Below are 13,466 nucleotides of genomic sequence, written 5' to 3'. Positions count from 1 at the left end.
AAAAAAATGAGAAGTAAATAAAAATAAGAGATGGTTGGCAGATCGTGGAATTTAGTAAACAGTGCGAATCCCAATAATAAAGCATTTGATGCCTTTTCTTCTTATACCTTACCTTTTTTATTCCCCAAAGTTTTTTTTTAGTATCATCAAGTAGACAAGATTTTTTTTTTTTTGTATTTATGGTTATTAATAATGGCAATGTATGTCCTCGTTGTCGAAAGCACAAAATATTTGAATTTGATTCATGTTTTTTTATTTTATTTTTTGTTTATAAGGCAAAATTAATCTTAGGATCCCAATAATTGTGGGATAAACTAAACCGTTCGTACAATGCTTTTACAATTATATGCGACTATAGAATATAATTGGAGTCAATATGTTATTATGTACGTATTCAAAAGCCAGCGCAATTGGAGTCTTGGGGTCGAGTCTGTTCAAAACTTCGGTTTAAGAATTTATTAGTTTTGTGCATAGGTAAATGAACAAAAGTTTTTTATAGGTTAAAAAAAGCCTAGAAAATAAAAACATATAAATTTCTAGTAATTTATCTATAATATCAAATGTATATGTTCATTTTTTTCCACTGTGAATTTTTATATGATCTCAAAGTTGAAAGTTTACGAACAAATTAAATTCGAATATCAAACGAAACGGTGATGAAAGAAAACCTTATCAACGATCAAGTACATGAGAGTAATATTAGTCTTAAAAAAGTTTATGACAAGTTTATATGTCATGTCAAACACATCACCAAAATAATATATAGTCTCCACGGGCCAAACTGTGACATGATTTTTCTATATTGTTTGAAGTCACATGAAACCGAAAACCGTTTTCGTTCATATCATATAATCCCATTAGTGACCGATTGGGCAGCAGAGACATCATACTATAGAGAACCGGCGAAGAAGCTAGGATTGAAGTATACATTGATTACAACTTACAAGATTGCTCCTAAAGAAAGCTCTTTGTATGATGATTATGGTAAAGTGCCGAGGCCCAATACGAAAAAGAAAAAAAATTAAGGTTTTTTTTTAAAAAAAAATAATAAAAGCTGAAATTTGTTTTGCTAACTATACTGGGGCTTTTACAAATTTTTATTTATTAACTCTTTTGATTTTGAGATTTTTTTTGCTAATTATGGACTTTTTTTTGCTAATTTTGAGGATTTTTTCTAATTTTAAAACCTATTTTATTAGTTATGGAATATTTTCAAATTATATGGGTTTTTAACTAATTCTTGGACTTTTTTGGAGCCTATTATTGGACATTTTTAAAAATTATGAAGCATTTTTATTAGTTTTGGGAGGTTTGAAGCCTTATTAGTTTTTTCTTTTATAAAAAATTCTTGCAAAATGGGCTTCGAAATTTTGAGGCCCAATACGAATGTTTCATTCGAATGGGTGAAGGGCCGGGCATGATCGTATAATCCGAGATCTCGATAGTAAGGGATGGAAATATACGAAGAAAATATATCTAAAAGGAAAACACGTGAAAGCTTAAATTAAACTTCAACTCTTGCTTGTGTGATTTCACAATTAAAAGGAGATTTTAGAGAGGAAGTTTCCTAGTTTACTTGTTACCTAGAGAAAGAACCTAGGTCTGGGCATAAAACCGTATCCGAATATTCAATCTGGAACCCGACCTGAAAAACCGGGTTCAGGTTGGGTACGAGTTTACCTATAAAATTCTATTGGGTTCTATTTTCTAATATCCGTGAGTTCGGATTAGGGTCGGATAATATCCTCTACCCGTTTGGGTATCCACTAAACCCGAACATATAAACATATTTATAATATTTATCAATAATATAATGCAATTACCCCAAAATTATGATTATGATTTTGAATATTTCATTTAGTTTTATACCTAAATATCAAAAATAATCAAATATCTAAAATATTTTGTCACATCAGTCAAAATTTAACTAAATTCATTTAAATTTAATTATACTTTTTCGGGTACCCGGTAGTTCGGGTACTAATCGGGTTCTAAAATTTGTAACCCAAACCGACCCGAACCTAATAGTACCCAAACCGAATCGAACCCATATATCTAAAAATACCCAATAGGTTCTATTTTTCTAAACTCGTTTACCCGAACCCAAATGGATAACACCCGAACCCGAAAGGTTTACCCGAATGCCCAGCCCTAAAAGAACATATCGACTCTATAGAAAGTGATAGAGACGTTATTTAGTTATAATAAAGTGATTGAAACAAGAATATAACCAAAACCATTAAAATAAAATAAAAAGAAGAATTTTAAAATTTAAACCATTTTCACGGAAACAATAACCGCCGCTTCTACAGTAAAACCAAAACCCTTCATGAACACGGCCGGACATCACACTATCACACACTCTTCTCAGTTACCCAATATATAGTAGTAGATAGGGCAAACACACACGAGTAAATGTGCTCTTAACGTCTCTCGCTGCGATTACTCCAGCAGCAGCAGGTAATATTTTACCGAACAAGAAATCTATTTTCTAGGGTTTTGTTTCGTTGGAATTAGGTCTTATTAAGTAACATTGATCCGGATATGGCAAAATCAACAAAAACTCGATTCTTAGGTTTCTGGATTAAGGGCTATATTATATTATATTATATTACTGGGCTTTGTTGGAATCTCGGAAGAAAGTGCTGCAACATGATTAGGATAACTTGTTCAGATTATATATATCACTCACGATTGATTTAGCCGTAAACTCAACTCTGCAACATAATTAGGATTCGAAACAGAGAACGCTTTGATCATTATAGCCAAGCAATAGTACTATATCCTAACGCCTTAACCTTTTGCTTCCTTGTAGATACGGATGTGGCTCTGAAGAGAATCAAGATAATGAAGAAGCAGAGGTATACATATATATCACTTCCTTGTGTTCTATTTTTGCAACACAATTTATCATCAAAATGGATTAGTTGTATATCTATGTTCTTGGTTGCTTGCAGCTGCGGAAAGAAGTCGTGAGATTACGAAACCTGCTCAGGTATGTATGCCTCGTTTACTACATTTCAGATTCATTCAGGTTTCAAATGAAGATTGACTTTTCTTCATTCATATATACTCTCTCAGGAGAATGACTGGTAGAGACGACGATGTGAGTTTCACTGAGCTGCGAGAACTTAGAAGTCATCTCAAGGATGTCAGGGTCATTGTGATGGACAAAAAGGTGAGGAAACTTGTTCATTTAGGGAAGCATGATTTTAACTTCCTTGTCCTGTTATTGTAAAATGCTCAAAAACATCTTGTTTGACTATGTATTCCAGAATAAGGCAAAGCTAATTGAAGATGAAAGGCTGCTCAAACAGGTAAAAAGGTTTTTTTTTTTTTTCTCTAGTCTTTTCTTAGCTTTCCCCTGCATTTAGATACTTGACATAAATCGCAAACCCTATGGTTTCTTGCAGAAGAAGGAAACAGAGGATGAGAATGATGGTCCAAGGAGAGGGGTTTCAAGGGGTACGAGGAGATGGCCCAGAGGGGTTTATGAGAGATTGTGGCTTTTGAACGAGTAATAATAATTAACTTCATTGCCATATTTCCCATCTTATTGCTCTCTATACTTTTTCACTTTGGGGTTTCATTTTCTTTGTTCATCCTCACAGAAGCATGAATGGTAGAGAGATCGAGAATATGAATTCCCACGTCGAACTGTGCTTACTTGAAACTCAGATACGACGTGCTATGATTGGTCTGTGGGAACAAATGATGGGACCAGGACGGGAAAAAGAGGTATAGATTTATCAATATCAACCTCCCAATCCTTGAGAAACAGATTCCATTTCCGCCTTAGACCGATCGATCAGACTAATGCACCCACTCTCTCTTTCTAGACTCTTGCAACTGATTCCTTGTTTAGATTCTTGTTTTATAAATTTACAAGTCGGATCTAAATGATCAAATGGCTCTTTTTTGCTCTCACACACAAACTTAAAAGAAGCATAACACTCATTCTTCCATTAGGGTGTGGAAGAGAAGATGAAGCCGCAGAGGAGGCGAAGAGATGTGACGAAGCAACAGGTGATCAGAGTGCTCTTCGATTTCTGCGGATCATCCAGCAGTAACAGGTAGTTCTCACAATAACATACATTTTGAAGAACAACGGTTCTGTTTTCTAGGGTTTTCTTGTGGTGAATTACTTCTTTCGTGCATTGTGATCTCTTTCTAGATATGAACAGTGTCCCCATCAAAAACAAGAAGATGAATCACTGGTTCGTACACATTTCAAAGTCATGAACCTTATTCTTCTTCTATATTTCCGTTTTTTATTTTTTTGCTCACATCATTGTTCTTCTTACACCTAGTCTTTGGAGAGCGAACTCAAGAGATTACGGCTTCTGACCAGGTATACATACAGACCTTGTCCCGTTTCTTGTTTCCGCTGATCCATGTTCATATTAGCTTTCCTTTTTATGCATTCTTAGGAGAATGATTGGTAAGGATTTGGACGGTTTTGGACGGTTTGACTTTCGCTGAGCTGCAATCACTGCAATCCCAACTAACGGAAGCCTTGCCCATTGTGAACAACCAACTACAGGTTAATAACACAAATTTTTTCATATGGGAAAACAGAATTAGATTACTACTTTCTCCTATTACTTAGTGATAAATTATATTGTCATTCTCAAACATCTTGTTATTTTATGACATGAGAAGATAAAGCTGGAAGAGGAAGAAACGCTGCTCAAACAGGTAAACTATTTTATACAGTCCATTAGTTTGGTCTTCTTCTTTGTTTTTTGTCCCCTGATAGATTCATGTTTGATCTTGCATTGTTCTCCAAATTTGAAGCTCTTTCTTACATTTATGCAGAAGAGGGAAGCAGGGGATAAGGATGAAGCTACGATGAAAAGGTAATCTCCTAGCAAAAGAAACAAGTAAAAAGATTTGATTAGAACAATTTGTATCTATGTGTAAAGGGTTCGATCTTGGGTTTCTGTTGTTGAATTAGTACTTGGGTTAAGAATGAGATATGGAACCAATTTTTTTTTATTGCACATTATGCTGACTTGCTTTTTTGGATCATTGAACTAATTGTGACTTGTTCTGGCCTTCTGTGTATATGGTGGGATATATAACAGCTCTGGAGAGAAACAAGATGATGAAGAAGCACGACGGCGTCGACGGGTACATATATATATTTTCACTTGCGGGATCATGTATCTTATCTTGCATCTCAATGTATCTTTACAAATGCTTTTGTACTGCAGTCGCGATGGGAGATAGAATACGAGAAACGAAGAGCTGAATCCATGCAGAGCGAGTTCGAGAGATTATGGCTGTTGAAGGAGTAATAAACTTGTCACTTTTGGTTGCTCATGTGTTTTTTTTCTCCACTTTTTGGTTGACCATGTCTTTTCCTTGAATTCTCATAGGAGAATGAGTGGAAGAGAGCTGGACAATATCACTTCCTCCGAGCTGTATCTACTTGCCAGTCAAATGCACGCAGGATCGATGTGGATTTCAGGACTTTTCATCCCTGATATGACTATTTTTAGTTTTACATAACTTTGTTATTTACGTATCCCTTGTTTTGGACTCGAGTCTCTTTAGTTTTGAATAAGCAAACATTGTTTTCCATCCAAATTCTTAATATATCACTATATTAAACTTTAGTCGATCGTGGGGATGACATGTTAACATTTTACTTATAGTCTTATGATTTAAAGTATGAATCGTATAATGTCAAAACAACTGGTCCATCGTTTTTGCGGTCCAACAAAACAACGAACACCGAACAAAATATAATAAGAATGGGGAATCCTATGCCAGGAATCGATTGGGATATATATAGCTGGACACAGCCTAAGCGAGATCCACACTTGAGACCATGTTTTTGTTAGTGAAAACAGAGTTGTGCCTATAGTGATATCCTTGTTATATGTTGCTTTAACAAATTTTATGTTTTGATTTTATACATATATTAAGACATAATCTTTCTTTTTTTTTGGGAAAAATGTCTTTTAAATTCCCAACTTTTTCATTCAGTTGATTTAAATCCCCAACTCACGTTTGCTATTTTATTGTATGAAGCAGAACATGCCAACAATATCATCAGAACGAGTTTTAATGTCTTGTACCTTTGTTCTCAAAGAAACAAACATCTTCCTATAACTTCTTATTCTCGTTGCACGCACCAAAGATATGTTTGTGATGAGAAGAAAATATGAACTTTAGAATTTGGTGAATTTTCAAAATGTCATCTAAATCATAATATTTTTCAAATTTGGGACAAAAAATAATATTGGAATTTATTATTTTTAATTAATTATATAATTATATATACGCTTTGTTTCCGGAAATACCAAAATGTTATCGTGGTTGAATAGTTGAGACTTTGTTTGAATTAGAGTATGTTCAATGGTGGATGCTAAAAAAAATGCTTAACTATGCTTATAGGTATAATATTTAGAAATAATGAAGTTAAAAAACTTTTGTAAAAAATTGTAAAATGGTATGCTCCAATGGTAGATTCTAATTTTGGGTTCTTAAACTTTTTTAAAAACCAAAAAAGTTTATAAAACCTTATTTAAATGTTCATATTGTCTGTTTCCTAATCCAAACACTCCATACTTCAAGTTTGTAAGCTATTCTCCTCTGTCATTCCCTTGTAAACAACTTCGCCTCATACTCATCATCATCAGCAGCGTAATCATCCTGATAATAAAATCATAATCAGATCGGATAAAACAAGATTTTACTAAAAGATTCAAAAAAGTGTTAATGGATATATACCAAATCAACGATTTTGAATCTGATCTTTTCATATCTTGCTTTAGCTTTTTCTCCTAAAGCCTGCAAGTTTCACAAAAGAACCAAACTGGTTCAATTTCAATTTCACCATCTCTCCAAAAAAATTAAAATGAATTCTCACAAAAAATACAAATCCTGACCATAATTTTTCTAATATATCTACTCTCAATTCAGAAGATATGAAAGATCTACACTTCAAATCAGAGATATGCGTACCATGAAGATAAGATTAGAGCGTCCTTGAACCAAATTCATCGATTTTTTTAACTTCCCGATTTGGTGTTTTCGGTTGAGGAATCATATATCGCCGAATTTGTCATCAGCGTTGCTTGGATGGTGATAACGCCAAATTAGAAACCTATTTCCGACTCATTTCTTCTCTTAATTCAACGGAGGAGGATAGAAATGAGAAAGTAAAAAAGAAAAAAGCTTTGGTAGAAATTTTTTTTTTCTTTTGTTAATTTGACCAACCGACCAACACATATGAGACCCTAAACGATTCTAAAAATGTTTAACTTAGAATCGATTTTAACATTTATAATGTATTTTGATTTATTTTTAATCTTAAGCATTTCTTAACAATCGCTTAAAAACCACCGTTGAACATGGTCCAAGTTCAAAGGGTTTAGTTATTCCAGTTCGAGATTGATCTTAGCAATAAACAATATCAAAAGTTATTGACGGGTCTTGGTTCGGGCCTAGGCCCACCTACATCATCCCATGATAATGGTTCGTCAATAACCAACAAAATTCATCAGACAGACCGGTTCTTCTTTCAGAGTTTTTGTGTTTCAGAGAATTAACTTTGAAAAAATGAGTATCGTCGTCGCTTTGATCTGCTGCTAAAATCCCCCATTTTGCAAAATTCAAAACCTGTAGAAGAGATTGAAAAAAATGGCACTACCTCCTTCGTCTCCTTCATCTTCTCCATCTCTTCAACGTCTCTCCACCTTCAAAAACCCTCCTCCTTCTTCACTCTCCTCCGGCGCACCACCGCCGCAACAACCACCGTCTTCTTCGCCGCTCGATTCTTTCGCCACCGATCGAATCCTCTCCCCGTTTCTCTCCTCTTCCTTCTCCTCCGCAACTTTCTCCTCCAAAGCTCTCGCTTCTGGATCTCCCGCTTCCACCGCCGAGCGTCTCCACCAAGCCATCGCCCTCCTCGATGCTCAGCTCCGTAATGACGTCATCTCTCGTCACCCTGAATTGCTTGCTCAGCTCTCTTCTCTTTCCCACGCCGATATCTCTCTCTCTTCTCTCCGATCCTCAGTCTCTTCACTCCAATCTTCAATTCGCCGTGTTAGATCCGATCTATCTGAACCGGTCCGGTCGATCCGATCCAAATCCGTTCAGCTATCTAATCTTCACTCAGCCGCTGAGTTACTCTCTCACTCCGTTCGTACGCTTCGTCTCTCCAAGAAGCTTCGAGATCTAACGGATTCTCCCGATCCAGATAAGATCGATCTCACCAAAGCTGCACAGCTTCATTTCGAGATCTTAACCATGTGTAAAGAGTACGATCTCTTCGGCATTGATGTTATTGATGAGGAAATCAAGTTTGTTACTGAGATTGGGGAGAAATTGAGGTCTGAAGCCATGAAGGTGTTGGAGAGAGGCATGGAAGGGTTGAATCAAGCTGAGGTTGGGACTGGTCTGCAAGTTTTCTATAACCTTGGAGAGCTCAAGCCTACGGTGGATCAATTGGTGAATAAGTATAAGGGAATGGCTGTGAAGAGTGTAAGCGTTGCTATGGACATGAAGGCTATATCTTCTGGCTCAGGTGGTGGTTACGGGCCTGGTGGGATTAGGTCTAGCGGAGCACCACACATTGGTGGCGGTGCTAAAGTAAGGGAGGCGTTGTGGCAGAGGATGGCTAGTTGTATGGAACAGTTGTATTCACTTGTAGTTGCTGTGTGGCACTTGCAGCGTGTACTGTCCAAGAAGAGGGATCCATTTACTCATGTCCTTCTTCTTGACGAAGTCATCAAGGTTCGGAATTTTACTGATTATTTAGGCTCCCATTGTTGATTCCTTAGTTTATAGTGTTGATGTCTCGAGGGTCAAGCTGCATTAGATAATTGAGACAAAGAGAGTGTTCTTGGATGAGTTTATACTGTCACCTTTTAAGTTCCGTCTCTAAGATTCTATCAATGTCCTGAGGGGCAAGCTGCATTAGAATCATTGAGAGGAAGAGAGAGAGCTCTTGGATGTCGAAGTAAAGATTCTTGATTGTTGATTAGGTTTAGAAGATGATCCTTACATGTTTTTGCATCAAAAAGAAACTTGGAAATTTGTTTATGTGATGTCAGGGATGTTGATTAAATTAGATTCCTGCCTGATTTTCTTGTTTTATTGCTGACATGAAGTGTTTCTATGCACAGGAAGGTGATTCTATGTTAACCGACAGAGTCTGGGATGCACTTGTGAAGGCGTTTACTAGCCAAATGAAGTCTGCGTACACAGCTTCGAGCTTTGTAAAAGAAATATTCACAATGGGATATCCAAAGCTCGTTGCTATGATAGAAAATCTTCTTGAAAGGATTTCTTTCAACACGGATGTGAAGGGAGTGTTACCTGCTATTAATTTAGAAAGGAAAGAACAAATGGTTGCATGCATTGCAATATTCCAGACTGCATTCTTATCCCTATGCTTTGGCCGCTTGTCAGACCTTGTGAACTCCATATTCCCTATGTCGAGCCGTGGGAGTTTACCTTCAAAAGATCAGATCTCACAGGTATTATCACACATTCAAGATGAGATTGAGGCTGTTCATCCAGATGCTCGTTTGACTCTTCTAGTTTTGCGTGAGATAGGAAAGGCCCTTAATAACCTAGCTCAACGAGCTGAGTGCCAGGTATGATAAACTTCTTTTCTCTTATGTTTTTCTTTTCACTTGCCAAATTATTAGTACCCATTGTCCTTTTGAGTATGGATTTCATAAACTCCTTAAAGTATGGCATCAGTTTCTGCTTGTATACAATGTATATCATATAGGAAGTTAAGTTACATGAAGATGTATAAGGTAGAATGAGTACAAAGTAATAATTCATGCGGCAATTATAATTTCATCGAGACAGAAATGAAGAGAAATAGAGCTACATCTTCCTCTGTTAAGCAAATAAATACGTGTTGACTAGCTGACATAATTGGGGCTAAGCAGTGTAAAGAAGTTAGACTGCTATGTATGCTTTTATGTCTGACATGTAACACAGCTACACTTATATTGCAGATTTCTACAGGCCCTGAGACGCGCCAGATATCAGGTCCTGCAACATCAACACAGATCAGGAACTTCACATTATGTCAGCATTTACAAGGAATCCACACACATATCTCATCCATGGTAGCAGACCTTCCTAGCATTGCTGCTGATGTATTGTCTCCTAATCTGGCTGCAATCTATGATGCGGCATGTGAGCCAGTTACACCTTTATTTAAAGCTATGCGAGACCAGCTCGAGTCATGCATTCTTCAAATCCATGATCAAAACTTTGGTGTTGATGATGCTGACATGGACAACAACGCTTCCTCATACATGGAGGAGTTGCAGAGATCGATTCTTCACTTCCGCAGTGAGTTCCTATCTAGACTATTGCCTTCCGCAGCGACCGCTAACACTGCAGGGACAGAATCGATCTGCACTAGACTTGCAAGACAAATGGCTTCAAGGGTTTTGATCTTCTACATCAGACATGCTTCCCTTGTGCGGCCACTTTCAGAATGGGGAAAACTTAGGATGGCCAAAGACATGGCCGAGCTGGAACTAGCAGTGGGACAGAATTTGTTTCCCGTGGAACAANTCTTATGTTTTTCTTTTCACTTGCCAAATTATTAGTACCCATTGTCCTTTTGAGTATGGATTTCATAAACTCCTTAAAGTATGGCATCAGTTTCTGCTTGTATACAATGTATATCATATAGGAAGTTAAGTTACATGAAGATGTATAAGGTAGAATGAGTACAAAGTAATAATTCATGCGGCAATTATAATTTCATCGAGACAGAAATGAAGAGAAATAGAGCTACATCTTCCTCTGTTAAGCAAATAAATACGTGTTGACTAGCTGACATAATTGGGGCTAAGCAGTGTAAAGAAGTTAGACTGCTATGTATGCTTTTATGTCTGACATGTAACACAGCTACACTTATATTGCAGATTTCTACAGGCCCTGAGACGCGCCAGATATCAGGTCCTGCAACATCAACACAGATCAGGAACTTCACATTATGTCAGCATTTACAAGGAATCCACACACATATCTCATCCATGGTAGCAGACCTTCCTAGCATTGCTGCTGATGTATTGTCTCCTAATCTGGCTGCAATCTATGATGCGGCATGTGAGCCAGTTACACCTTTATTTAAAGCTATGCGAGACCAGCTCGAGTCATGCATTCTTCAAATCCATGATCAAAACTTTGGTGTTGATGATGCTGACATGGACAACAACGCTTCCTCATACATGGAGGAGTTGCAGAGATCGATTCTTCACTTCCGCAGTGAGTTCCTATCTAGACTATTGCCTTCCGCAGCGACCGCTAACACTGCAGGGACAGAATCGATCTGCACTAGACTTGCAAGACAAATGGCTTCAAGGGTTTTGATCTTCTACATCAGACATGCTTCCCTTGTGCGGCCACTTTCAGAATGGGGAAAACTTAGGATGGCCAAAGACATGGCCGAGCTGGAACTAGCAGTGGGACAGAATTTGTTTCCCGTGGAACAACTCGGAGCACCGTACAGAGCTCTTAGAGCGTTTAGGCCGTTGATTTTCCTGGAAACATCACAAATGGGATCATCTCCTCTCATCCAGGATCTACCACCGAGTATCGTCCTACATCATCTCTATACAAGAGGCCCAGACGAGTTAGAATCACCAATGCAAAAGAACAGACTGAGTCCTAAGCAGTACTCACTGTGGCTTGATAACCAAAGAGAGGATCAGATCTGGAAGGGTGTTAAAGCAACTTTGGATGATTATGCAGTGAAGATCAGGTCGAGAGGGGACAAAGAGTTCAGTCCAGTTTATCCTCTAATGCTTCAAATTGGATCGTCTTTGACACAAGAAAACTTATAAGCTCCATGTGCTTTGCTACCGAACCAATAATTTTTCTATTGCGGGTTAGTGGAACTACATCTGTTTCCTCTCACGGAATTTTTCTTTAGTTGTAGTTACAATATCTCTCACATACATGTCATGTAAATCGAGATTCATACATCATACCGTGCTTGGTGTCTTCAATGACTTCCATAATTTGTTTGAAGAGAAGCTCTTTGCTTTTGTTTATGTCAGAGACCGAACCCTCTTGCGCTAGTTTCTTATGTTTAATTGTTGAAGCAAGATTTATTATAGAGTAGTTATCTTACTTTTATTTCTTTTCGATATTTTATAGTAACGTAGTTCCAGGCCAAGAGCGATACAGTAAATGTAGTCTTCTTCGCTGGCTTGTGTTCAAACTGATCTTGTCCGACTTCCTCTTGACCTGGTCCAACTTCCCCAAAGACTGATTTTGGCTTCAACCGGGTTAAACTACCGATTCCGAAAATCAAAACCATAGCAAGGTTATTAAGGTAGATCGAAAGAGAAGTGAAACAGAGTTTTACTATACAAAGAGGGGAAACGTATCCATCATATTCATACCAAAGAGTATTTACATAGCAAAATATATACAACAAAACCTGTCAACTAACTTTTAGAAACCACATCTACTATACGTCTATACCCCTCTCTTCTTTTTTTTTTTTTTAACCTCTCTCTCGATATTACAAAGTCAACAACCATGGATCAATATCCAACGGAAATAGATCTCTCCCCTAAACCAAGAGGAGAACGTGAACGTTGACGCCTTTTAATCTCGCTAAGAACCCTCCTCATCTCCGGCTGCTGCAGGGACGGTTGTCTTATCTTCTCAAACTCTTTCTTTATCTTCACCACTTGGCTATGTACCATTGGACCATCCTCGTTTCCATTATCGGCCTTGTTCTCCATCTTTACTCAAACCCGAGACTAAAGAAACAGAAACAAAAGAGAAACTCTTTATAAACTACGTTCTTCTGTGTACAAGACAGGACGACACGAGTTTTGTGTGAAGTAGAAGCGAAGTTAGGTTTGGTGGGCAACGCCAGATTAGTCTCAACTCCAGAATATAAAACAAAGTAAGGGTTTTGTGATTTCAGAGAGACGACTCTTTCTATCTTTACCTATCTCTTGTTTTATAAACAAAACGTGAAGGACGGTGTTCGGTGAACTCTGGTTACGTGTCGGTAACGTTGAAACATTTGTGAAGAGTCTCCTAACGTATATCTTTAAATTTGACCCTTGTTTTAATAAGATATGTTATTGGAAATTGGATAAATGAAAGAGTCGGGTTTTAAACGTTGAGAGACTAAAAAGGATGCCATGTGGACGGACTCAAGTCGTTGGTCAATTAGAAGATTCTAGTGGATATCCCTTTTGAGACGTTTCGTTTGATTACTCGTTAATAGTTTATGCAAACGCATTACACTCGTGTGTTCCTTTTGAGTTTTGGCCATAAAGCTTACACGTTTCGTTTAATTACCATTATTGTTTTCCTCGGCTTTGGTCCATATCATCAAATCGTCCACTTTTGACATTCATGAAATTGCCCCATACAAGGTGCAAAGTTCCAATGTCTTAGACTTATCTCCATAAGACAGCCACGACGAGTTTTTTTTTTCTTTTAAT

The 13,466-nt window shown here is 37.3% G+C and overlaps 2 protein-coding genes and 1 long non-coding RNA gene across 3 annotated transcripts; 1 reads left to right on the top strand and 2 right to left on the bottom strand.

Moving 5' to 3' along the window:
* LOC109133015 lies at positions 6,556–6,798 on the bottom strand. The gene is made up of 2 exons (XR_002037894.1): positions 6,742–6,798; positions 6,556–6,663 (listed from the first exon to the last, which is right to left on the bottom strand). It is a non-coding gene; the product is annotated as an uncharacterized LOC109133015 (long non-coding RNA).
* LOC104787817 (conserved oligomeric Golgi complex subunit 5-like) lies at positions 7,517–12,112 on the top strand. The gene is made up of 3 exons (XM_010513463.2): positions 7,517–8,748; positions 9,141–9,614; positions 10,917–12,112. The coding sequence occupies exons 1-3, from the start codon at positions 7,654–7,656 to the stop codon at positions 11,835–11,837; spliced, it is 2,490 nt and encodes an 829-aa protein (XP_010511765.1). The 5' UTR covers positions 7,517–7,653; the 3' UTR covers positions 11,838–12,112.
* On the bottom strand, positions 12,365–13,083 carry LOC109133128. Its single transcript, XM_019246064.1, has 2 exons — positions 12,962–13,083; positions 12,365–12,767 (listed from the first exon to the last, which is right to left on the bottom strand). Exon 2 carries the CDS (start codon positions 12,747–12,749, stop codon positions 12,546–12,548), a length of 204 nt encoding a protein of 67 aa, XP_019101609.1. The 5' UTR covers positions 12,750–12,767; positions 12,962–13,083; the 3' UTR covers positions 12,365–12,545.

Source organism: Camelina sativa, chromosome 5, assembly GCF_000633955.1.
Source record: "Camelina sativa cultivar DH55 chromosome 5, Cs, whole genome shotgun sequence".
In the NCBI taxonomy this organism is placed as follows: domain Eukaryota; kingdom Viridiplantae; phylum Streptophyta; class Magnoliopsida; order Brassicales; family Brassicaceae; genus Camelina; species Camelina sativa.
Note: the sequence above shows the minus strand (reverse complement) of the source record. Positions and strands in the feature narration are given on the sequence as shown.

Coding starts and splice junctions, on each gene's coding strand:
- LOC109133128 (XM_019246064.1), bottom strand. CDS start 12,749: ATGGAGAACAAGGCCGATAATGGAAACGAGGATGGTCCAATGGTACAT.
- LOC104787817 (XM_010513463.2), top strand. CDS start 7,654: ATGGCACTACCTCCTTCGTCTCCTTCATCTTCTCCATCTCTTCAACGT. Junction 8,749..9,140: donor TTCTTGACGAAGTCATCAAG/GTTCGGAATTTT, acceptor TTCTATGCACAG/GAAGGTGATTCTATGTTAAC. Junction 9,615..10,916: donor CTCAACGAGCTGAGTGCCAG/GTATGATAAACT, acceptor CTTATATTGCAG/ATTTCTACAGGCCCTGAGAC.